Genomic DNA, 26658 nt, shown 5'->3' on the forward strand with positions numbered 1-26658 from the left:
CCTTCTGCTTAATTGAAGATCTGTTATGGTTCACATATTCCTAGCAACATTTTCAGATGCTTTTAAATTAAAATGCAGTATTCTACTCTGACTATTCATACTTTACTACCAAACTCAGCATTAAAAAGTAGTAAAAAAACTCCAGAGCTCTAAGCTCTGTTCCTGGCTCTGCAGCAGATGCAGTGTTTCCTGAAGTTACTGGGTTATGCTGCCTCACAAATCCTTTAAAACCCTTTGACTTTTTTCTGGTAATAATTTTTATTATTAGAAATATTCTATTTAGTGAATTGAAGGCACTATGTTGCATTATATGAAGTTATTTTCTCAGGATAATTAAGGAGAGGCCCTGCCATTCACAGATAAACTTTATCTTCTTGAACTGAATAAAAAGAATTGAAAATTCCCACTGACTTTCTTAAATCAAAAGAGCATAGGACAGTCCCCAGGTCTGGAATACAAAAGTAAGCACAAGAGGGCTCAGTTTCCAATCTACCTCTCACCCGTGACAATGCAAAAACATAATACTGCAGCAGTAGTTCCTCTGATTTGCATGAGAGGCAAGACTAAGCTTTTGGAGCTAGTGCAAACCCCATGTAAAACTCAGTTGAACGAGACAGTTTTCATCTAGCCAGGCTGCAAATGAAACCCAGAGTCCTGCACTGAGGCACATGTAAGTCAATGGGAGTGTGAAAAACTGTGATTTGTATGTGGTTTTGTGCCCCAAGTGGAAACCCCTGTGCTGGCTGCTGTGATGGCCATGGATGGGCACCAGCAAGCACTGCAGGGGCTGCAAGTGGTGTTGCAGTCCCTGTCCTATGTGCCCTCTTGCAGGCTGGAATGGGTGGGATTGCAGCAGGCAGAGTTAGAGCAGATTCAGCTCTCACTGACAGAAGAATTGCCTTTCTAATCACCTTTTTTTTTCCTCAAGAAAGTACCTGAGGCTGAGTTACTCTAAATTTGTCCCACTTAAATTTGTCCCAGCTTAAATTATGAGCATTTCTTCAGGAAGAACATTGAGTCCATTTGCCTTTAATAGGGTCCCCCTGGTGTAACTGCTGGCAGAATTTGGTTGGATGAAGGCAATTCAGGGAAGAAAACAAATAGTGAGGATAATGGCCAGCCCCTAGGGATGGAAACGTTACACAAACACGACAAACACATGCACAACAGTGCTCAGGCAGGGTATTGTTGTTTCCAGTTTAGATTAGCCAGTGGCAGCTTGACTTTGGATAGGCCCACTGTGTGCTTTAAAGAGCCATAAAAAGGATGTAAGCCGTTTTATGGGGGGGTCACAATCCCTTCTGATGTAGCCATATGTTCACTCCTTCAAACTTCTCACTCAATTCATTCCATTGGTGAAAATCTTCTTATCTAAAGAGGAATTTAAAACAACAGTTTTGTCTTGAGTTAACTGATTACCAGCAACTTTGAAGGAGTTAATATTTTAAAAGACTGATGTGGACACTTTGTAATGATTTTTCCCAAATACAAATATTCCTAGTTGACCCTTGGCTAGAGCACAAGATATTACGAGCCAGCCTTATGTATGCCACTTTCCCTAACAGTCTTTGTCTCACAGTCCTTTTAAGCTAGTGAGCAACAGTTAAAACCCTTTTGCAATATTATAAACCACTGCAGTGCAATGAAGATGATGGTGTTATAGCTTAGATTTCAACTCTTTTCCTCACTGCCAGGAACTAGGCTCATGCCCACCATAAACAGCTGCCAGTAAGTTTTTCTGCATCAGGAAGATAGAAATGACCTCTTTCCTTTTCCAGATGATTGAGTCAAGCAAATTCCAGGGCATGTTTTAAAATGAAGTTGCTAAAACCTGCCAAAAAAACACAAGTCAGCCCTCCATGTAAAAGCATGATCATGGCTCAGGGGAGTTGCTGTGTTTTAGAGGAAGCATGTGAAAAACTGCTTTGAAAAGGGAAGATGTTTCTTCAGACATCTTAGTGCTCATGCAATGCTTATGTGAAAAGAAACCATGATGCATCAAATACAAAAATAAACACAATTCCTACATCTTGTGATATTTCTTGATGCAGACAAAACAGAGAAGATGCCTGGGTCTGCAGAACACTGGGAGGAGAGAACTGGCTTTTCTAAATGTGCTGCCCTCAGGGGACTGAGTCTGTTGTTTAGAAAAGAGCAATGCAAGATCATGCTGATGTAAGGAGCTCTAAGTTATGATAATGCAGATTGCAGCTTGACAGCCTTGATGAGAAGCCAAGACAGCATGTTTCTGCCCTCCCTACCGTGCAGAGCAGCACCATGGGACATATCCAGTGCCCACAATAGGCACTGAGGACAGCCACCAGTGTCACCAGGTGTGTTGACATAGGCAATAAGCCTACCATTTCCCCCTCTGTCACTACAGATGTCACTGTGTGCTACAGAAATGTGTGTGTCCTTGCTGCCCAGGCAGCTGCAGCTCACCTTCCTGGGCAATTTTCAGCAGCTCACTTTCTTGCCTGTGATGGCTGAGGTTGTGTAACCATCTGATGGGCTGCTGTGCTGCAGTGTAATTTCCAAAAGTCAGTAACAATATTTCTGCAGGATCTTTCAAATTTTATGCTGAAATCTCCAAATGACCCATTAAGATGACCTCATTTGTCTTCAGGAAGTATTCTGTTCACATTCTTGTATTTGAGCAGTTCTGACGAACTCACTTTGCACTCAGTGCATGGCTTTGTCACAAACTTTCTGTAACTAAACGTTGTTCTGTACTCCTGGTTAATTATGGTTTTTGAAAAAGACGTGTAGTATAAATGCATATTGCTGTGCACAGCATTGAAGGGTTGATGCAATACCTGGACAAGACATATACTGCAGTGATTAAAACTTCTGTGATTAAAGAAAGAGAAATGTGATAAATATTAATTAATGCTATTATACCTCATAGCACGTAATAAAAATAATCCTTTCTGCCCAGCAATATTATCTTAAGGGGATGACAGTAAACAAAATCAGAGAGAAATGTATTCTCTTAGGATCCTCTCTGTCCTCAGTCTTCACAACTGACAACTCTTATAAGACTAAACAATTATTACCAAAAACACAACAGCATAGTAAGTATTTGTGTTGCCTCAAAAACGTTGAATTCGTTGAATTCTTCTTCTTAAAATATGTAATGAATTCTAAAAATACCCACCACAAATAAATCTGCCCCCAAAACAGAGGAGAATTTTATGCAGTATTTGTGTAAGACTTTTTTTCAAGGTAAAATTGATTAGGAAAAAATTGGAAGAAATAGTTACGAAACAGATTTTTTTTTCCCTAATTGTGCTTATGGTTATGATGATGATGTTTTAGAGTACTTCTTCTTAGTGAAAAGTTTTGAGAAGTTTGGCAAAAGTGCAGAAAATACATTGTGTCAAAATTTGTAGTGAAGGAATAAACCTCCACGTTCGGTGTCGGCAGTTTTCCAAAGGACATCACTGAAACAGACGAAATGTTTAATCGTGGAAGGCTGTCGCAGCTGTGCTTTGGAGTTACACTGGGAGCTGGCCTGGCTTCCCATTGCCCTCTGCCTTTAACTCGGGCAGAACTCAGCCCTGATACAGCCAGACAACTACTCTGGGGCATAACACGGTAAACAAGTTACTTCCCTCTGCAGCGTGTGGGGTACGCTCCGCATCTCAGGCTGTACCGCCCGCAAATCAAGCCGCGTATGTGCCGCTTCAGCAGAGCGGCACTGGGAATCAATGGCAGATCAATCCCTTCGGGCTGGCAACTCCGCGCAGTGCCGGCCCCGGCGCCGCACAAAAGCAGGACGGTGAGAGCCCCGCAGCCCAGAGTGCGGCCAGGGCGGCAGGGGCAGCACTCGCTCCTCCGCGCTGCCGCAGCCCTGGCTGGGAGGCGGCCTCGCCAGCCCGCTCCGCCCCGGCAGCATCGCCCCTCGGGACGGGCTGCCCCCCTCCCGCGCCTTCCCCGAGCCCCAGGAGAGCGGGGACTACCTAGAGGTGCCCGGTAGGTGCCTACGCAAGGGAGCGGCGCAGCCAGGTCCCCACGCGTGCTCCGGGCACGGGATCGGGGGTTGCGGGACTCCCCGAGGGAGCTGAGCGGGACTTGCCCGGGCGCGGGGAGACCCCGCGGGTGCTGTGCGGGTCCGACAGGCAAAGTGCGGGAACCCTCGGGGAGAGAAGGGGAACCTTGCGGGTGGGATCCCGTGCAGCCACGGAGCAGCATCCCCGGGGCGTAGAGCGGGACTTGTGGGGAACGCTGACCGCCCGGGCATGACCGGAGCGGTGCCCCCCGGAGGTAAGGCGGCACCGCTCAGGCACGGTGAGGAACCACGGGGAGCGGAGCGGGACCCCGAGGGCGCTGCGGGACCCCAGGGGCGGAGGCAGCGCCCGTCCCGCTCCGCGCCGGGACGGGAGCGGGGCGCGGGGCCGGGGATGCCCGGGGCCGGGGAGGGGATTCGCCTGAGCCCGCCTGCGCCGCCTGCGTTCCCCTCCCACCTCGGGCGGCCCCGCGGAGCCGGGCGGAGCGCGGCGGGGCGGCCGGCGGCGGCCGCGGCTCAGGTAGGCAGCGCTGCCCCGGCCCGCGGCGGGGCGGCCCCGGGGGAGCGGCCTGCGCGGCTCGGCGGGGGCAGCGCGGAGTCCGGCGCGGTGCCGGGGGTGCGGTGTCTTCTCCATGCGTTTTGCGGGCAAACAGTCGGGGGAGGAGGAGGAGGAAGAAGAAGAGGGGGGGGCAGGGGATGCGCCTAGGACAGGGGGAGCCTCGGCGGGCTTCGCTGCTCCGCCGAACTCTTGCCGTGACCCGTCCGGCTCGGGACGTGCAGCCGCCCTCCGCTCCCCGAAGGGAGGAGGCTCCGGAGCGGGGACGCGAGCACCGCTCTGGCCCTCGGAGGGACCGCGTCCTGCCGAGCTCTCCGCGGCTGCTTTGTAATGGCCTGTGCGGGAGCGGATCAATAGCGATGCCTCTGAGTCCTTTCGCATTGCAGAGCTCTGCCTTGTCTTTTAGAAACTCGTTTAGATTAAAAAGTAAACTAGGTTTAAGTAGCAGTGGCTACCGTAATGGCAACAGTAGCCTCTGTCGCTACGGTTATGTGGGAGAAGTTTCTTCACTCGGCGTGTTCAATTTAAAGTAGACTTAACTACGCTGGGAATAGTTAACCAGATTTTAGAACTAAGTGGATTTTGAAGGAGCTTTCTCTTTCTAGAAATGATTTTTTAATGTACATCTGTAGGACAGTGAACATTCTCTTTGCTTATTTTCTGGATTTTCTTGCCTGCGAGATGTCTCTGTGTCAGTACTATTTTTCATTTGCCTAATGCAAAACACAGCTGCTGGTTGTTCTGGGAGCTGAACTCAGCGTGTCTGCTGGGCAAGGTAGACCTCAAGATCTGAGCAGCGGCAGTGTATTGATTCCATTAGCGGAATTTACAGATCTATGGACAGATTCCTGTTAACACAGTCACTTTCCCAGAATTAAAGTTCTCATCCGAGCTCCTGTCGCTGGTCTAGGCCAATAGATGGCATAAGGCACTCAGGCTAACATCCTAAGGGGACAGAGGGAGCAAGAATACCTTTTGTACAGGAGCCAGGAGCTTCAGAGGGGATGTGTGAGTCAAGTTCTGGGTGTCCGACTTGGGACACCTTGGGCAGATCTCATTTTCAGAGAAATGTCCTGGACCACTCATTCTTGTTTTCCTCAGTCACAACTGCAGCATTTCCCAAAATCCTTCTCTCCTCTAATCGGTTAGGGTTAAATCACCTACAGTTTTGGGAGGATTTGATCTGAGTTGATATCCTAAGCCACGAAGTAGAGGTGGCTTTTCAGCTTTGCAAGGTGTATTCAATATCTGCTGCTGGGGGGAAGTTGCCCATTGCAGCAGTGTTGAAGTCAGTAATCATTTGGGGGAATAAAAGACAATTGGCTTATAAGGAAGGCATTTTTTAGTTTCTGTATCTAAATTTCTGTTGAGATAGCACTGTGGATAGACAAAACTGATTTTATGTCCTGAAATTGTGTAAATTATTTGAATACAGGTAGGTAGCTAAATGATGATAAAAGAACTTTAACTGACAGTAATCATACCTAGCTTTTACAAGGGTGCTTCTTAGCTGTAGATTTCAAAACAGTTCTTTTTAAAAAAGAGGCACAGTATCATTAGATTTTTTTTTTTTTCAATTTCAGGAATTAAAATATGGGGAAGGTCCAGAAATAATATCAGATTTTTCAAATCAAAGTTCTTTACTTGTCTGTTAGATCTCCTTTATACAGTCTGGACAGATTTAAGTGGGTCTTGCAATTATAAAAGAGCAAATCCATATATATTCATAGCAGAGGACATTAAAGCTCTTTTTTTAGAGACCTTCTTCCTTATCTATAAATGTCTGTCTTGTTACCTGTCTCAGCACTAAGGCAACCCACAGAAACTGTAGCAGCCCTTCAACTTCCTATTTGTGAGTGTGGGCAAAAGAAAATCAATGAACAGCTTTCAGCTGAGCTGATGGAAACTCCAGTGTGACCCCTAGCATTATTCCTGGGACAGGTGAGGTCAGATGTTTTACTAAAATGTCCTTTGTAGAAACAGAGAGCTCCTGAAGGAGAAGCAGTTCTTTGCTCACCCGCTCTAGGACTTAGCAACTTTCCCAGGGCAAGAAGAATAAAACCACCTTAAACCTGAAAAGATGATAAATCAGTATTTAGCCACCAGTATCACCTTAGCTGTGCAATTACAGCCATAGGCAGGATAAAATCAACTACTAACACTCAGTGCCAAGACCATTCAGCCTCAATGCAAAACAAGGTTCAGCAGTGACTGAGCTGAGCTGCAGAGGCACCTTAAACCTGCATGGAGAGTGGAGGCAGCCGGGCTTTCCCCACTCAGCACCGGTGCATCTGCCAGAGGTGTGCTTTTTGTTCTGACTGAGCCCCCAGTCCTGCCTCGGTGCTGGGATCACTGCAGAGACTGCTGCCGTGCCTGCCTGCTGTTGGCATCCCCGTCCCTGCCAGCTGGGCAAGCTGAGCCCACATGCTCTCAGGTGAAATAAGTGCTGCTTAACAAGGAGGGCGTATGAAGGACAGGGTATGGTGTGAATCAGGGTTAGAGGTAGAAGGAGACCGTGTCCTGTTGGGCAGCCTGACCTTCACCTTGGTTACTTGAAAACAGGTTGAGATCATGCTTTCTGTCTTATCTCCTGGAGTCCCTGGCTAAGCCCATTTGTTTGCAGCCTGTCTCCTGTCCCAAGGCTCTTGATTTAAGGAACTTGTTTACTTCCTATGGAGGCACATATATTAAAAATCTGCCCAAGGCTAATGACTAGAAACAAGGCTCAAGTCTCTAAACTCGCATCATTCTCTGCCTTGCAAACTTTCAGTTGTAGGACATCTGCCAAGGACACATAATAAAACAGAGCTCATGAATAAATAAAATATATTCCACTAATCTGTGGATAGTTTCTTTGTATCTTGCCTTTGCCCCATCCCTTTGTTTTTATTTCTTGCTTTTCATCTATTTTTTTATTTCTGTTAAGCCTTGCCTTTTAATTTATGACATCATCTTATTTTCTTCCTGTGTTGCCTCTTTACTTTCTGAGGGGAAAGCACCCCAAGAAAACCAGGCAGGATCCTGTCAGTGCCATTGCCTGGTTCTGTGTGGAGGACCAAATCCTCAGATGACAGAAACTGTCCTTGACCTGTTCCAGACAATGGTTCTGCACCAGTTAATGCCAGGGGATCATCTGCTTCAAGGTACTACCTCACTATGTTTCTCCATTCTTTACCGTTTTTTCTTTTACATACCTCATTTCCTTCTGATGCTTTCCATTTTCACATATTTTACTGATTCTTCTTTCCTTAATACTGTACTTTCCATTTTATGTGAATGTGTTCTGCTCATCTTGTCTCATTCATAATGTGCCTGAAGTCCTAACAGCACTGTGTTAAACGCCTGTCATCTGTCATTTGTGGCTCATTTTTCTTGTAAGGGAGTTGTATGTGACAGTTGCTTGTAATGGTTTACTTTTGTTTTTCATTCTGTTTTAGGATAGATGAGTTCTAAAATGTTTGTCTTTCTTGCAGAGGGAGATGGTGTTGATCATGTTGGTCCTTAGTTTCTGAGGGAGCTCATTCCACAGTAATTTTCAAGATACATCTGTCTTCTGGGAAGATGAACTTTATCATTTATATTAGAAGGTCCCATTGTGTTCACTATTCTTGTTTTGCTTAGTTTGCTGTGGATTTGGGGCCATTTGCTGTGTTACAGGTAAAGCCTGAGACCTTGGTTTACATGCACTGCTCAGGTAAGTCTGGAGTAAACATCGTGGTCTCTGTGTGCTGGTAATGTTGATACAAAGTTTCATTGAAGGGTTCACTAATTTTGCTCTCTCTAAATTGTTTCCATCACTGATGTCTGTCTGATGGGTATTCCCAATGTCCTTGATCACAGCACAAATTTCTGTTCTCCATCTTTTTATTCATAAACTCTCCAGCTCATCTTCCTGCCCTTCACACTAAGATGTCTTATCCATTCTTCCTTCCCATCCCTGACAGCTGAGTGGGGACTGAGGTGAGATGTCTTGGTTTACCAGCTCTCATACCTGCTGAGGAATTTCTGGGAGGGGGTTCCAGGGGAGGCCACTGTGGCTCAGCCCTTCTGACTCCCTTTTGTTCAGAGCAGCCATGTGCCCTGGCTGCAGACATCAGTTGGACCTCAGCTTGCTCAGTGTCTGTTGCCATCTCCTCCAGGTAGGTTTATGTCTTAAAAGTTGATCTTGAGCAGCGAGAGCTGCTGGATTGTGAATCCAGACTCAATCCACGTGCAGATAGACAGCCTGGCACCATCCTCCCCTCTGCCAGCAGCAGCAAGAGATGTTGTCCCTTCTTGCCCTGTGAGGTGTTGTACTGTGTGAGTGCTCTGGAGATGCACCTGTGCAGCTGGAGCTGTGTGTGCTCTGAACAGGACTGTATTAGGGTAAAGGCTAAGAAATTAACTTCTCTTTTTTCCTTCTTTTTGAAATTTTTTGCTCTTATCAGGCTGCCAGTAAAAACCAGCAAAGTCCACATGGACAAAATGGAGTGTGGCTTGTTTAAGGAGAGGAGGATAGGTTATTTATGAGCTGAGCCAGAATTTTCTTCCCCCTTTTTCTTCCTTTTTTACATTTTTGTCCTTTGTTCATCAACTTGGACAACCAGTTTAGATGCCAACTGATATATTAAGAATAGTTTAATTCTTCCATGTGTTTATTCATTCTAGCCCAGTGCTACTCTAATGACAGGCTCAGAGCTCAACCTGTGCAGAGGATTGCTTGCTTTCTCTTTTGGTTGTCACTAAAAGCAAAGATAGAGACTTCATGAACTTGGGAATGTTGAAGTAGAGCACTTTGACCTGCTACATGACATTGAAAAGGTCACATCTCAAGTCTCAGGTTTGGCTTCCAAAGCATGGTGCTCAAGGCATCGGCCTCACAGCGCTTAATAAAGTGCTATGAGATTTATGGACAAAAACTATCTCGTATGTCAATCTTGTAAAACTTAGTATTGGCAGTTTTCTGCCCCATATAGGAGGAGTCTCATATTTCTGTTTTTTATTCTTCGAGCCTAACAAATTGATTGCTGATGTTCATGTAAGTACAGGCAGGTTATCTGTGGGAGGCAGATAACCAACTCAGGAAAAATCTATGATCGCTTCGATTTGCATAGATTTGCATAGAGGAGTTAAGACACAGCCTGGACAGTTTCATAAAAATTGGAAGCACTTCTGATTGCTCTGCTGTGCTCCTTGCTTCTCTTCTACCTCCTCTCCTTCAGCAGACAAGAGCTGTTCCTGCTTCCAGCAGTGTAAACTGCTGTGAAGGCTTCGGCTCTAAAACCTTCTTGGTACCACAGCGGGGTGTGTTACTGAGAGCAAGGGGGTTCTCACTCCTTATTTCAGTGAGAGAAGAATATAAACCTTATAGTTTGTGAGATGCAATTATAAATCTACAATATTAATTTTGTGGACAATTGCTGTCAATCAATATGGTTAAAACCAAGACTGGTGGAAGATTGGGTATGTCCCAAGGAAGACTCCTTTTTATTGAAGGCTTTGTTCTATCATATATATATATATAATTCTTCAGTTCAATCAGTTACTGCTGATTTAATTAGATTAAAATTCCAAAGCTGCTTTGAAATTTTATGAACTCCATTTATTGTCAGTTGAGAGAAGAGCAAATAGAGCCATAAGTTAGGTTTTCATTTTGAAAACAGCTCACTCATTACTGCAGCACAAATGTAAATTAGTCCTCCACGGCTTAGCTGTAGCTAGTGACAAGCAGCGAATGATGGTTTCAGCATGACATTTTAGGGGCAGACACCTTTTCCCTTGAATAAGCTGCTGAACATGATGCTGCCTTGTATATTCTCCTTAAGCTAAGAAGATCTGTGTGTCTTCCTGTCCAGTGCGATGTTTGCTCTGAAAAGGACAGCCAGCATGGATCAATACTGCTCTTTTAACTCACCCATGAAATTGGTAAAAGCTTGAGCTGGACAAGGAGGATAGAATGAGTTCTTGGTGATATTTTAGCTTAGTTCTATTAGTCTGGAAACAGTAATGTTGTTTATGTTCTCATTGTAAGCTGTCCTTTTCAGGGAGTCATGATTTTGTTTTACAGTTTGCTCTATGTTCGGCCAGGCAGAAAGAAGTTTTTCCCACTTTGATCAATTTTTTATAATGACAGAAAAGAACAAAAGAGAGGACAAATTAGCTCATAGTATGTTTGGTGCTCAAATAAGAGTTATTGTGGATTCATATTGAAACCTGTGAATCCTGAAAATGAGAAAAGCTTAATCTGCAGGCACTTGCTGCTAGGCAAAGTGCTTGTTCCTGGCTGCTTCATCCATTTCCTGACTATGAAGGCAGCCTTTTCTGAGGCCTTCTGCAACTGCTAGAGGGAGGGGATGTGTTTCAGTCTTCTTAAGCTATCACTTTGGAGCTGAGCAAAAGCCCCAGTTTGAGGCAATACTCAAGCACAATTTTATTCATTAGCTTGTAAGAAGTCTAACATGACTTGAAAAGACTCCTTTTGATTGTGTGTATTCAACTCTATCTGAAAACTTTGGACCAAGTCTCTGAAAAATTTGGACCAAGTCTCATCTGGCACCTCTAAAAGTTCCTGGCTCTGAGACTTGGGTCTTAGGCAATCAGACATGTTTCTCTTAGTGATAAATATTACTTATTTCAGATGATATCAAGGGTTTATGTATTCAGATACAAAGTCTGGGGACTGTGGGAAAACTGCCTCACAAATGAAATGAGAGGCCAAAGTTGTCATTTTCCTCTCCAGAGTTTTACTGAGCACATACTGAAGTACTTCATCCAAAAGAAGACAGAAAGAAAAAAACATCATTTCAATTATCTTCTTTTTCTTCTGTAGAGAGTTGTAGATTAGCACTACCCTTAAGACCAAACAAGTTTTTGCCTACAGTGATGTTCAGTGGTCCTTTGCTTCAAGCAGCAGCTTATAAAGGGAAACTACCAACTACATCCAAATATGTATTGCTCTTAGTTTCTTCCAGTGCACTGCATATGCTTAATTAACTCTAATTCTTGGAAGACATGTAGTCAGGATCTCAGATCTTCCTTTGGACCTCTTGGTATGTGGTGCCTTCAAAATCCCTGGGGCTCATTGTGGGAGTTTATTAATCTATCTAGCAGAAGTTTAGCCCAGGTAAAAATCTAAGAAAACCCTTCTCCTGTTAAAGTCTTTCACAAAACATCTGCTAATTTTGTGGGATTGGATTTATGCAGCCACACTCCTTCATTTTTCCTCTCTGGATATTTGTGTGGGTGATTTTAAACATTGGAAAAATATATTTGTAAAAATAAGGTGGGAGAAGGAAGGGGACAAAGGGCTGGATTCTGACCTGAAATTTCTTCTAATCTGATTGGGCTTTGTATCTGTTCCAAACTTTCTGTCGTTGGAAGACAATAGCGAAAATTGCACCAGAGTAATTTTATAAGGTCTGACACTGAGTTGATTAAATGGCTGTGTTGTTATGGGCTGTGCAAACACATGGATTAGCCAGAATCCAGCCCACACACATAGCACCTCCAGTACCTTACAAATTGTGCCAATGTGTGGTATTGTTTGCATGTGTAAATCCAGGTGATAGTGTCTACTCAACACTTCCTGGAAAAACAGTGGGTAATTATACTGACAGGTGCTGAAATGAATTGCACTGGTTAGGACTGATGCTTGTTTTGTGAAAAAACTTATTTGCTGGCTGTTCCTTTTTGTGTGCAAAGACAATGCCTCAGCTTCTTCTATGAATATTCAATTGAACAGTGGTGCAGTGATGCAATTCTATATATTAGCCTGTCATGTACTCACTTCACACATTTTCTGGCAAATGTCCTTTCTGCTGAGTGCTTTGTGGGGACAACCAAGTTGAAATCATCAGGGAAAATACCTTTGTTTTTTAAGGACTGAAATGTCTAATAATACTCTGATACACTGATGGGATGCTGTTTTAAGGGCTGTCAGCATCCTGCAGAAACTCCATCTGGGATGAAGCAACCCCATGCAACAGTGTGGGGGCTGATTGAATGGAGAGCAGCTCTGTAGAGAAGGATATGGGCATTGTGATAGGCAGCATGTAGAACACAAGTGAGCACTGTGCCCTCACAGTGAAGGCCAGCTGCATCCTGGACTTTATTAGCAAGCCTATAGCCAGCAGGTCCACAGAAGGAGTCACTGAACCCAAACTGGAACAAAAGAGTGTCTAACTAGGCTTTAGGAGAAATATTTTCACTGTAAGAGGGGCTGACTGGACCATTTTACCAGAGAGTTTGGGAAATTTTGGAGATGTTAAAAAAAAATCAATTTGCCCTAACAGACTTCTTTAACTGAACCAGCTTTGAACACTGGGTGGGACAAAGGGACCTCCAAAGGATCTTTTCACCACAAATTAGTTTGTGATGCTACCTGGAAAGTCAAGAGTTTGACTGGTGTAACTAAACAGGGTCCAGTGTAGGAGCAGTGAGCATGTACCAAGATCTGAGTGCTCCAAGAAATGGAGATTTCTGGAGGCCTCTGTGTGGGTAAGGTTTGCACCGTGGCTCTGAACCCTACATCTCTTGCAGATATTTTCTCCAGCTGCCTCCACATATCCTTCCTTAGCCTGTGGTCTCATGTCATGCATACTAGCACATTGTAAAAGTTACTCGGATGCTTTGAAAGTGAATGTTGGACCACGGCCGACTGCAGAACTTGGATGTAAGTGAGGTTTGGAGCTCTGCTTCAGAGTTGTCTTGGGTCAAGAGGATTTATATTGAACAACACAGATTCCTTTAGTGAGATTAACATGCTGCAAACACAAATGTTTTTACAGGTTTGCAGTTAAAGGTTTCGCTCAAAATATCCACAATAACAATTGCTTGTGCTCTTGTTGCCTGAGAGACTCTGAATATCTTGGAGAACTTCACTGTGGTAAAGAAAACCTTTGTTTATCTCTGAAATTAATAGAATTTTTCCAAAACATAAAATAATAAATACAATGTAACTTTATCTACTCAGACTGCCAAGTAAAATTAAATATATAGCAAAGGAAGGAACTGAAATGTTGTGGAGAATTTGTAAATAGCCTGTTTCTGCTGTCCGTCCTCAGTGACTCCATCCCATTCCAAATCTGCTCTAAGTGTACACATTCAAGGGCCTGAACTGCAGCATGCTTAAGTAGATGTTAGGAAAATAATTTTGAGAGAACAAGGGCATTCAAGCACTGGACCAGATTCCACAACCTCTCTGGATAGGCTTTATCATGGGACATTAAATAAATCTCTGCCAAAAATTGCCTAGAAGTAGCTGATCCTGCCTTGAGGTGGTGGAGGAATTGAATTATATTACTCTTCAAGGTCCACTCTAAACCTATTTTCTGTATTCAATAGTATATTACTAATGTAAGCATCTTATTTATAAATGAATAAAAAACTACAACCAATAGGCTGAGGTAACACCCAGGACAGTATTGTGGGCAGAGGTTTTTTTTTTCAAGCAGTTTATCCTGAAGCCAAGACTTTGCAGAATAAAGCTGTAATGGATTCAAAAGTTATGTGTAGCCAGGTGAGTGGCTTAGCCCTGTGCTCTGCAGCTGAATTGCCCTTTTAGCTCTTCTGCTCCTGTGGCTGCTGCTAGTGAAGGTGTGGTTGATAGCACAGGTAGGACTGATTTCAGATCTCCTAACAGTTTTTTCTGCTATAATGTGTTACAACATAATCCTGGTGTTTATGTTCATATGTCTCTTCCCAGTTTAAGGAGCAAAAATCCTACTTCATGGGGTGCATAGATTTTACATTGTTCAGAGCAACTTTTTCACCCAGCAAAACTGACTGTTGTGATTGGACCTTGTGTCCTTTAAAAATATTACCTTGCTTCCAAAAACGAAAAAATTGAAAACAAAAAACAGGGATAAGAAGTGGGAAGAGATGATCTCGGAACAGAAGTGATCAACAGTTCTGCCATCTATACTAGGAATTGGAGGACAATTCATCAGAGTCCAATTAGGAAATGGAGGATGGACAAATGAATGGAAAACTTTAAGTATCAGATCAGTCTTCTTTGCAGCGAGTTAAATCTTAATTTTAACACTGTGTACCCCTTCCACAAGAGATAAGAATATTCTGAATTCCACCAGGGTCTGCATTATTTTCCTAAAAATGGAAGAGTTATGGCTCAGTGTGGGGATAATTTGCCACTGTGCAGAGGCTTGTGAACCATTAACATTCTCCTTAGAAACTTAGGAAAGTCTTCAACGGTTCATGGCCCTGTGTATTAGAGAAATTGTTCATCCCTCTATGTTAGGCCTGGAGGATTTGTGGTGGGATAGATGGGGCAGTTTCTCACCTCTGCCATCATAGCCCCTTGATACAACCATGGACATTGAAACTGCACTGTAAATACAGGAATAGTGTTTAAATTTTCTATGCTAGATAAATATGTGGGGGTTTTGTCTTTTTTTTTAATTAGCTGCTAAAGGACTGGTCTGTCAGAATATATTTGACTGCTGGCTCTGAGCCCATATGTCTCAGGGTAGCAGTACCTGGAGTGGTGTGGATAGCTGTTGAGGAGACTGTGAAGTGGGTAATGGTGTGAGAGGGATGTGGGCTTGTTTGTAGGCAGCTGATCTGCTGTGTGACTTCAGGGACACTGCTCTCTGTGTCTGGATATCTGCATCATTTTACTTGCTTAGGTAGGTAACCTTTCAAAACCAAACTACCTCTGTAAGTGAATTACAGTTTCACCAAGGATCTTAGATGCTAGACTAATCAGTGAAGGGAGAATGCAGAATTATTTTTAATAAGTATATTAGTATATTTTTATTCTGCATCACTTTTATCTATATGGAAGCGTCTGATGTTGGCATCATGTATAGGATGTTTTTGACAACTAGTGGTACCACAAATTACCCCAGTAATTGTAATGATAGGATTTTATGTTTGTTGTGATCACTGGAGAAGTACTTGAATGGAAACAATGGGGAACTCAGTGGAAAATGGGGTACAAAATATTACTTTATGGAAGTGATCCATAGAAATTGCCCTCTCTGCAGAGGTACCTAGACCTATAAGTTACAATGTCCACTTCAGATAGTACTTCATGATTTGAAGCTTTACTCTTGATGGGTGCCATTAAGATGACCTGTCAAACAAGATTATTGCCAAAATAACCTGGAGAGAAACAATTTCTTTTACCATCAAACCACAGCAATGCTGGCCTGCTTGTAACAACGTCTTTGGTATCTTCTCAAATATTTCTGTGAACTTCAGCCATTGGGACCATACAACTCAGGGAAGTGCTTAATGTGGTCAGCTGTCTGTCTGAGCTGTCTGTAGAACAGGTATTGTAACTGCAGCATTCTAACTGTGCTTAGATGGTGGGGATTTACGGGGAGGTTTTCAAGCAAGCACATTTTAATCTGTCACTTCCACTTAATTGTGGATAATGATCTTTTAATTTATATGAACAGAATATAAATTGCAGAGCCTTTGGGAACATTGCAAGCTGCAAGCCTTGTTAACTCTCGTAATGTGTGTTATCTCCACGAGCTTTTCAAGTCAGAGAGAGAATAACTTTTTTTTTTTCTTTTTTTTCACTTTAATCATTTTACAAGGTGACATTCTGATAACTGGGTGGTATTAGATGTTGCTACTTGTTCTTTATGTATATGAGAAAGCAATTCAGATCACAAACTGCATTCCCAAGGAAGCTTCTGTCATGTGGAAGCTACAGCTGGTGTGTTTTTCCTTGCCCCTTTCTCATACCCAACCCTTGGCATGTACTCAGCCCTCACCAGCATCCTCACAGTGGAAGTAGCAGAATTTCACTTTGGGAGGATTCATTTTACCTTGTATTAGTCTCATGGAAGTTACACACCTTATGGTACTACTCCTACAGGCTGCTTATCTAGTCAGGGCAGAGATGGACCCCATCTCTGGTGATTCGCCCCCAAAAACCTGTGCCTCAGATAAGTGGTGTGAACCACGGCCTGCAGGTGCTTGTTCTTCTATTCTTGCTTGTGTTCTTTTACTCTCAGTTGTAGCAAACTGTAATAAACTTCATTTATTCCTTATCATTCTTTTGGAGGAGGTGTTTTGGGGGTTTTTTTAACCCCCTGTATTTGAAGATCATTTTTCCACAGGTGCGAATATTTAGATAATTTTACATTTGAATGTCAGCAATGCTTCTAACAGCTATTTTTGTTTCCAAATGATGAGCATCTCTTTCTGATCTTCATTGTATTGCAAAGCTGCACAAACATTTGGCACAAGTTCAGTTTCTAAAACAGCCTGGGGCCAGTAGAATTGTACTGGAGGGAACATAGCCAAAAGGCTTACATGGGAGTAACATCAGAACAAAATTTGGCCTGGATATTTCAACTCAAACTTTATTTACCTTTGGTCTTCTGGGAGGTTGTACTGAATCCATTTAAAAAGAAATGTAGTTGCATAATTCTATTATTTTCATGGCATTTTAATGCAATATGCTGCACAAAAGATAATACTGCCAATGGAATACAAAAAAATAAATTACAGCTGAGAAAATAATTTAGCTGATGAATTTATCCTCTTTGCCTCACAGAATATCCATAACCACAGAGTGGTTTCTTCAGATGGTCTTGCTATTTGTGTTAGATGACTTTTTAAAGTTAACTTCTGCCTCCATAGTCTGTGAATGACTTAATGATTAACTTTGCTATGTCAAGTATTACAAAGGAGAGCTGTATGTTGCAGCTTATATCACAGTGAAAGAGGCTGTGCCAAGTAATATTACCTTACATTTTTCCTGGCTTAATTGTGTTTGCCAAAGCATTTATTACTGCCCAGCTGACAGACAACAGCTTAAGTCATCCTAACTGAATTTCAGTCCAAATCGCTAATTGTGATTGATCAAGTAAATTATATATGCATTTAAATGTTTTTCTCTGCTCAGTGAGTCAGAAAGTGTAGACAGTACTTCTAGGTCGTGCATTAGACAAGTATTTGCCCTATAATGAGTGGAGAAATTCAAACACTTAAAAAATCAGTGAAGTGTTGATCCTGAGCTGAAGGTTGTTAGGGTTTGTTATCCACAGCATTTTAGAAGTACTTAGGTGTCAAAAGCTGCACGTGTGTAGCTTGGATGATTTGTAGAAGCTCTTAACTGTCGGGAAATTAACAGAAGTTAGAGCCCAGGTGTTTGTCTGCATCATTAGGAGACAAAATATGGTTCCTGGGCATGGCTGAGTGCCAAAGTAAGATTCTTTAGAAGGAATTTGCTCATTACTGAATTGTCTGAATTGGGAGCCCTGAAATGGAAATCTACCAAGATCATCAGATTCCTTGGGAAAAAATGATTTTGAGCTCTGGAAATACTTTGTAGACTTACCGAGATTTGCGTGCCGTTTCAGGTTCATGTCAGTGTTATATCCCTTGTGACTTCACTGTGAGCAGGACTAGGCCCTTTTATTTACATTCCTTCAACTTAGAGGAAACCATGCTAAAATGTGAACTTAGTCTTGAGAGGTTCATGGAGTGCAGCTGTGCAGGAAGCAGGAGGTGAGGCTAAGACACCATAACCATGAAGGAAACTCATAGAAAATCTATAGGCATGTGGTTTGAGTATTTTTAGCAGCAGAGCACAACAGCTGTGAACCAGGTCAACTTTCTTTCTATTGTGCCTGGATAATCACAGATTAATGCTAATAAAAATGAAACTGCCCCTCTCTGGAGTTACCTGTAGCCAAGGTGGTACCATGCTCAAAGATACAACACATGAAAAATGATGTTCTGAAGCTTGTGGTGTAGGACCTCACAGAGAATGGGCACTTTGTGTAGATACTGGGCAAAACATAACTGAGAAAGAGAAACTTTGCTGACAAATAAATGTGTAGTAGGGCAATCTACATGGTCACTAAAAATCTCTTAGTCGTTTGTTCCACAAGAGGTTGGAAACCACAGGACTTTGGGGTATGCTGTACATCTGTGGCATAGCTGTCTCAAAGGAACTGTATATGCAAGCTGTCTCCCTGACTCCCCCTTTGAGAGCTTTAGGGATTTCACAGCATGCTAAAAGCCCAGAAATTTTCAACTTCCCTTCCTAGACAGACAATGGGCCTGTGGCCTCACCAACAATGTGTGACTGCAGAAGCACTGGCTAGAGCCCATCTCCAAATTAGACTGGGAAGAGTTAGATCCTGTCATTTTGTTTTTTATTCTAATGTTTGCATCCTTTTCACACAGCTTTCCTTATTACTAGCTTTTATTTAGCCCTGAAGCTTAACATTTGGAACTTCTATTTGTTGGGTTTTTTTATCTTGGAAAATAATGTTCATTCTTCCAGTAAGCATTTTTCTTCTGTCTTGTTTCATTTTCTATTCTATATGAGTTCTTACCCAGTAGCTCACTGAAACAACTAAACAATTAAAGCAAAAAAGTAACAAACATCTGGTATGAGTTTATTTGCTCTCGTATACTCTCTCCAGGGCAAGAATTGTGTGATTTGGAATGGTTACCAATTTATGTTATCTATATCTGCAGAAGATCAAAGAGGTTAATGTTGCACTTCAAGTTGAGATTTTCAAAGTTTGTGGTAGCTTTGTGTTCTTAGGATGTTCATGACACAGGCCTTGGCACTCCAGGAAAACATAATTTCTAGCTGAGCAGAGTTTTACCCTTGAGGAAAAACGTTTCCTGAGTGAGTAAAGGGTTTCCTTGAGCAGAGAGCATGTTGTGCTGAGACAGAAGTTGTCATCAGTACTCATTGCCCTGTGGCTTGAATCACTTGTTAAAATGACACAATTGTTCTGATGGTACTTGGCACAACAATGTCCTGGTCCATGGCTCAGGAATCAAGGTCTCTGCAAGTCAAACAAGACATACTTCAGATGATGAAGCTCCTCTTGACATAGTTATCATGAATCTTTCTTGTACGTTCTTTCTGTAACCTAAAAATCTCTTAATAGTAGTAATACATTAAGCAGGTTCCAGATCATGGTCTTTCTAAGCAAGATCCACTTTCTCTCTGTATTTTGCACAAATTATGACTACAGTACCCTCAAAATAAAGGAGTAAATTATTGCTCACTGAATTTATTATACAAAACAATTTCATGGAGGCACCATTATGAATATCATCTGCATAATCAATATGGTTTTATATTGCTGTCTCAACAGTAAGTCAGTCTAGTGTACTAAGAATTTGCTGAGCACTAAGGTCTTGCTTTAGTTCTTTCTGGGTAAAATGTGCTTTGTATTTGGCATTACTTGTCATGGTGAAAAGAGCCCCCAGACTGGACAAGGGGTAATGGCTTTAAGCTGAGTAAGGGTAGATATAGGTTGGATATTAGGAAGAAATTCTTTACTGTGAAGGTGGTGAGGCACTGGCAGGGGTTTCCCAGAGAAGCTGTGGATGTCTCATCCCTGAGAGAGTTCAAGGCTTCAAGGCTGGGTTGGATGGGCCTCTGAGCCACCTGGTCTTGTGGAGGGTGTCCCTGGCCACGTCAGGGAAGGTTGGAATGAAAAGATCTTTAAGGTCCCCTCTGACCCTAACCATTCTATTGTTCTATGACTCTGTGGTCTGAGATCTTGCCTGGTTTTTATAGTGCTCACTAACACTGCCAGTGTTCTCATGTTAATGAATTGCTAGAAGTGGAGATTTTATTGACTAAAATGAATCAATAGCTAGAGGTTTTTTGACTTCCAGTCACCCCGATCCAGATTTATGATTTTTTTTATTTATAGTGGTATAAAACAGAGCTTGGCTCTAGATCATGAGTGAAGTGTGGTAATGTTTTTTAGATGAATCTTGCTGCCCTTCTTCTGTGAGGAGAGATCAGTGCTCTTATTTTATGTATTAATGATTTCTAAAAACTGAAGCCTTGGGAAATGTCTGGAGCAACTGTGTCTTACAACCATTCTATTAGCTAGTAAATACCTGCCTTCAAACTAAACCTTAAGGTGCAAAATCCTTTCAATATTGTCGTGGTTTAATCTCAGCCAGCAGCTCAACCCCACGCTCACTCCCCTGCAGTGGGATGGGGCAGAGAACCAGAGGGGTAAAATGAGAAAACTTGTGGGTTGAGATAAAATAGGTAAAGCAAAAGCCACACACACAAGCAAAGAAAACAAGGAATTCATTCACCCCTTCCCATGGGCAGGCAGGTGTTCAGCCATCTCCAGGAGAGCAGGGTTCCATCACATTTAATGGTGGCTTGGGGAGACAAACACCATCACTCTGAGTGTCCCACTCCTTTCTCTCTTCTTCCCCCAGCCCTACATGCTGACCATGACACCATATGATGTCATCTCTTAGGACAGGAGAATTTTGATACTATCTTATCAAATTTAAAATGAATTGATTTCCATATTGAATTGAAATAAATTATCTTAGTTTACATCAATTAACGTTTAAATGTCAGAGATCAAAAAATTTACTCTCCTCATGATCTGAAGTTAGATATAATCTGATGGCAAGTTTTGGCTTGACAACAACTCCTTGGAAGGAAAGCAAGAAGGCAGTTCTGTAAAGGTTAACTTACTAGTAACTATAACTCCCTTTTGAATTCAGTTTCAGCTGAATTTATAGTAAAATACGGAAACATTTAAACATCCTTCTGTCCATCTGAAGGTGTCCACAGTTATTTGTTGAGGAAAAATTACTGTGGAAGTTCCATCTCTGAAAGCTTCTATTTCCAGAAATGACACTTCAGCACCAACTTCTCAGCATTGCTTCAGTGGTTGTAGCTATGCTGTGGCAGAATAGGAATTGCTTCTGGAACTGACCAAGGTTGTAAGAGGGTTGTGATGCTTCAGGTGAGTAGGAAGGCAGATTGAAAAATACCTGAGGCAGTGCAGATACCCAAATATGTACTACAGCATTCTGAAGTCAGGAATTGGAAAGCTTCAAATGCAGTTTTGATATGTTTTCAAGAACACAGAATGCCCTTGTGTGGATTACCCTAGAAGTAAATAAATTGATATGTCAACAGAAGTAATTGCTGTTCACATTCAAGCAAATAACATTGGAAGTAGTGGATTGTAAATTGCAACATCATATAAATTAATACAACTCTGCTGAAACTGTGATTGAGAGAAAACTGCTCAAAAGTTTTGCCCTAAATATTTTGATTGATTGACATGTTTTCTCTTTAAATTTAAGATTTTTTGCATCATTGAAGTACATGGATTTCATGACTATTAATATCATTGTGATAGTAGAACAGAGACCGACTTGCAGATGAATTCAGCATTCTTCCTTCACCCTGGTAAAAAGGAGACCTAAACCAGAACCTACTGCTTTCAAATTTGCTAAAGCTGTAAACCAAACTGATTTAAAACTACACCTGTGAAATGCTGAATAAGGGTATTCATAATTTAGTTTCTTTTTTTGTTTGTTTTGTTACAGCATCTCACAGTAACTGGAGATGGAGAAAACAATGTGTCACAAGAGCAAGACTGAATTAAATGCTCTAACAATATCTTATGTTCTTTTCAGGTTCAATGTAATCTCATTGGGCAACAGCAGTGGAACTCGTCTGTCCAAGATGGTTTATGGTGAATTTTTCCGCAGACCTGGCAAAGACGCAGAGCTTATAAATTTGAATGTGGGTGGCTTTAAGCAGTCAGTGGATCAAAGCACCTTGCTCCGATTTCCCCATACCAGACTGGGAAAACTTCTCAAATGCCATTCAGAAGAGGCCATTCTAGAACTTTGTGATGATTATAGTGTGGCAGACAAGGAATATTACTTTGACAGGAATCCTTCCTTGTTCCGATATGTTCTGAATTTTTATTATACGGGCAAACTTCACGTTATGGAAGAACTTTGTGTCTTTTCCTTCTGCCAGGAAATAGAGTACTGGGGGATAAATGAGCTGTTTATTGATTCCTGCTGCAGCAATCGGTACCAAGAACGGAAAGAGGAAGGTCCTGATAAAGACTGGGAGCAGAAGAGCAATGACAGTATGGACTCCTCCAATGAAGAGTCATCCATATTTGATAAAGAGCTAGAAAAGTTTGACAATCTGTGTTTTGGTGAAATAAGAAAGAAGATCTGGGTTAGAATGGAAAATCCTGCATACTGCTTGTCTGCCAAGTTAATTGCCGTGTCATCCCTGAGTGTTGTTCTGGCATCAATTGTGGCCATGTGCATTCACAGCATGCCAGAATTTCAAAGGCTGGATGCCAATGACAGGGAGATTGGAGACCCTGTGCTGGAAGCTGTGGAGATTACGTGCATCATCTGGTTTACTGCTGAGCTAGTGATCAGGCTCTTCACCGCTCCAAGTCAAAAGAAGTTCTGGAAGAAACCACTGAACATCATTGATTTTGTCTCTATTATCCCATTTTATGCCACACTGGCTGTGGACACGAAGGAAGAAGAAAGTGAAGATATTGAGAACATGGGGAAAGTGGTTCAGATCCTGCGGTTAATGAGGATATTTCGCATCCTGAAACTGGCCAGGCACTCTGTAGGGCTGCGGTCTTTGGGCGCCACGTTGAGACACAGCTATCAAGAAGTTGGACTTCTGCTTTTGTTTTTGTCAGTTGGGATTTCTATTTTTTCGGTGCTTGTCTACTCAGTGGAGAAGGATGATGACTCGTCAGAACTGCAGAGCATCCCTGTTTGCTGGTGGTGGGCAACCATCAGCATGACCACTGTTGGTTATGGGGACACTTACCCAGTCACACTTGCTGGAAAGCTGCTTGGCACCCTCTGCATTATCTGTGGGATACTGGTGGTAGCACTTCCAATCACCATTATTTTCAATAAGTTTTCTAAGTACTACCAAAAGCAAAAAGCCATTGATAGAGACCAGTGCAACAATGATCGCAAGGAGAAAAGCAATGACCTCCCCTATTTTAACATTAGGGATATTTATGCAAAAAAGATGCACTCCTTCATTTCTAGCCTTTCTTCAGTAGGAATTGTAGTCAGCGACCAAGATTCAACAGATGCCTCCAGTATCCAAGATATGGAGGATGTTTATAACACAGTATCTTTAGAGAATGGTACAGGAAAATGAGTTGAATCACGATCACTTCTCTTTATTTCTCTTCTGATTCCCAGTAAATGTGGACCTACAAACTTCAGTGAATTCATTAAGAGCAGTCGATTCTCAGGGTACTTAACTCTCAGCCATATTTGGACATTCTTTGCTCTGAGGATGCCATAAAAGCTTCATTGTTTATATGAGGCTTTAAAATATGCCTCATATAGTGGTTTAGTTTTTAAACAACTAATGTTATGCATTTTTGGGGAAAAAAGTTGGGAAAGCAGTTTTAAATGTGAGATAAGTTTGTTTTGTGGGTGTTGTTGTTTGATTTGTTTCTTGTTTTTTCCCCTGAAGCATTCTGATACCTTACACAGAATTTGCTTTTATAATTTTCTGCTCTTCAGGTAGAGGTATATTACAAATATATAAGAACTATTGCACAAGTTAGTGAAGTTTTTACCTGCAAATACATTAGATAAAAGAAGAAATTGTGTACATGTAAAACTGTGCTCACTAACACATTTATGTAATTTTAGAGTTGGGAACCCATTTCCTAAGCTGGGGCAGAGAATATCTTGGTACATATTGTTTCTACTCCATGGAAGCATAATATTTAATAATTTCTTTCCAAAAGCACAATACATTTTTAGTTTGTTAAAAAAAATGATTCCCATCGTGCCTATATTTTTTCCTAGGATCCAGCCATGGCCAAGCTCTGTCAGGTCCTAAAGGGTTTAAATCATAAGTCCCAGGATGAAGTGTCTGGTGTAGGCAGGATATGAGCTTCTTGTACCATTTAGCCACCTCTCCTGCCATTGTGACCCTGACCAATTCTGGTGCCTGGAGGGGATCCTGTTGTGATTAAGGCCACCCTGGTGGCTTCCCCAGAGACTTTGATTTGTGGGCACTAAAGCAAACATCTGTGGTGATCTTCAGAAGTTATTGCTCCCTACTGCCAGTGCTGCTCCTTGCTGGGAGTTGCTGCCTCAGTGGTAGGAGCAGTGTGAGCAGCACCTCAGCTGCTCTGGGTCTCTGTCCAGGGCTGTAGTGCCAAGCAGTGGAGTTGTCAGGACGAGCTCTTCTTTGCCATATGTTGCCCACCAGAGATGTAGGGTGGGCACTGCAAGTGGGCACCTGTATTGAAACCATTACAGTTCATTTTTCTATAGCTCATCTGCTGGTGGTGGCAGCTTTCCTGGTGTGTGCTATGGGCTGGAGCAGTGCTCACTGCTTGGCAGAGTCCTGCAGTTCTGTGTTCCCCTCCTCTCCAGGGATTTCTTAAGCAGCCAGCTAACTCTGCTGTGTTTCAAACAGAATCTTCTAGGGCTATTTAAAAGGAAAGCCAGTCCTTGAGCTTAGCATAGAGCAGTGCTGGGGAAGCAAGGACCTTATATTGTTAAGTGGACCTTATAGTCCATAGTGTTTCTGAACACTCATATTCTTTCATTTGTCTGGTGACTAAATTAGATGCTGGGCAACAGAGAATTGAAGGCACTGTGATGTCAATATTTTCCTTAAAGAGAGGTTTGACTATTTTATTTTTTTTAATATTATTGGGTCAAATACAGCAGCCTGTACTGAGTTTCTGTTCAAGAAGATCAAACTCTGTAGGAACTGACTTCAAAACTGAGTAAGATGCCAGAAGATGGTAATTGGTTTTAGCCACTGCAGAAGCTTGATTTTTCATGTGCCTGCCAGATTTTCTACTGCAAAATACATTAAGTAAGTAGCTGAGGTGCACTTAAATTTACTGAGGCACAGAGCTATAACCTCTTTCTGAGATGGAGAAACAAAAAGAACAGGATCAACCTATACATTGTAAAGATGTGTCCCTCAGGACTGCTATGCATCAATATATGTGGGACTTAAAGAAAATATTTTGAGCTTTGGAGAAACCTCAAAATTTGACTTGTTACTTGCTGACTGTTGTAAGGGTATGTGATGCTTCACAATTAAAGATAATTCTTCCCATGGTTAGTGTAGGAATGCCAAAAGGGAAAGTAAGCCCAAATGTTATTTGTTCTTACTCAACAATTAATATTAAAAAGATGCAATGACACAAAATATTAAATATGTATGTGCATATGAATCTAATAGGAACCAGCAGAATAACAGCAAAAAAGTTACTCTCTGTCCAAAGAAAACCTCTTGGTGGTCTCCATATAAAGATATATTACATTGCCACTGAAAATCAAAAGCAATGAAAAATATTATAATGCAACAAAACCTGCAAGGAAGTGTATTAAATAGTTGAAAAAGTGCTACTGAAAAATTTCATTTTGTGTATGAGGCGTTACTCAAGGATCACAGAATACACAACTTTGTGGATTAAATTTTACTGACTGGTAATTTGTCATAAAATTGATAAGCTTTTGATCGAACTCATGAATCAGTCTTAAGGCTGTTACATTGTTTAGGTTCCTCTGACTTTTTTAATGCATTGATACAGCTTGCAGCAAAGTGAGATATATGTTTTGGAACACATCAGAAAGTAAAGTATATATCCATGTATCATTCAGTGTACTCTATTTTGATTTCTGTGATGAGATCTTGGCCTTTTTCAAATCAGTTGTATCTTAAAAATGGTTTTCTTGTATCCTTAGCTCTTTGCTGGAATAAATCCAGCACCTTGATTTCACACAGGCATAACTGGGAGCAGGATGTGAGCTGTATTTCCTGCCAAAAGATACTCCTCTCAAGGCAGAACTGCAGTGCTGTGACATGCACTGGTGCTAGAGAGTGTCACAAGCCTTGAGTGCCAGGAGGAAGCAGATAAGAGCAAAGATTGAGATACTGCACATTCTAGGGGATTATTTCTTGAATTTGTCTTCTTCCTTGGTCTACAGTGGCATATTGTTGATTTGTGATATCAATGTCAACAGAAGGTATATTGGATATTGTTTTTGTTTTCCTGAACCACATGTTTTTTGCTTTAAAAATGCTTCACCATCCAGCTGCTCTGCTTCAGACACCAAAGCACAGAGAAGATTACTGTTCAGGCATGCATCCCATTTTGTATGGGAGAGATTTGTTTGTTTTTGTACAAAACAATTTAGTGGCATGTTGTTGCTTTCTTTGTATTGATGCCAAACTCTTCCCTTTTGATATCCAGTATTTCCACAGGAGCATCCATCTTTGCATGGTTTTCTCTAGTGTATAATGGGAAGGCAGCACTGCACTGTATTGCAG

General features: G+C 42.0%; 1 protein-coding gene across 3 annotated transcripts; it reads left to right on the forward strand.

The window, feature by feature from the left end:
* Window positions 1–3877: 3877 nt before the first annotated feature.
* KCNS3 (potassium voltage-gated channel modifier subfamily S member 3) lies at window positions 3878–25980 on the forward strand. 3 transcript variants are annotated; one of them, XM_039569996.1, is made up of 2 exons: window positions 3878–3975; window positions 21969–25980. In XM_039569996.1, the coding sequence occupies exon 2, from the start codon at window positions 22018–22020 to the stop codon at window positions 23497–23499; it is 1482 nt and encodes a 493-aa protein (XP_039425930.1). In that variant the 5' UTR covers window positions 3878–3975; window positions 21969–22017; the 3' UTR covers window positions 23500–25980. The 3 variants fall into 3 exon arrangements, with proteins under 3 accessions (XP_039425930.1, XP_039425931.1, XP_010391582.1); XM_039569997.1 differs by lacking the exon at window positions 3878–3975 and adding an exon at window positions 4507–4529; XM_010393280.4 differs by lacking the exon at window positions 3878–3975 and adding an exon at window positions 7548–7708.
* Window positions 25981–26658: the final 678 nt, after the last annotated feature.

Source organism: Corvus cornix, chromosome 3 (assembly GCF_000738735.6).
Source record: "Corvus cornix cornix isolate S_Up_H32 chromosome 3, ASM73873v5, whole genome shotgun sequence".
Lineage (NCBI taxonomy): Eukaryota > Metazoa > Chordata > Aves > Passeriformes > Corvidae > Corvus > Corvus cornix.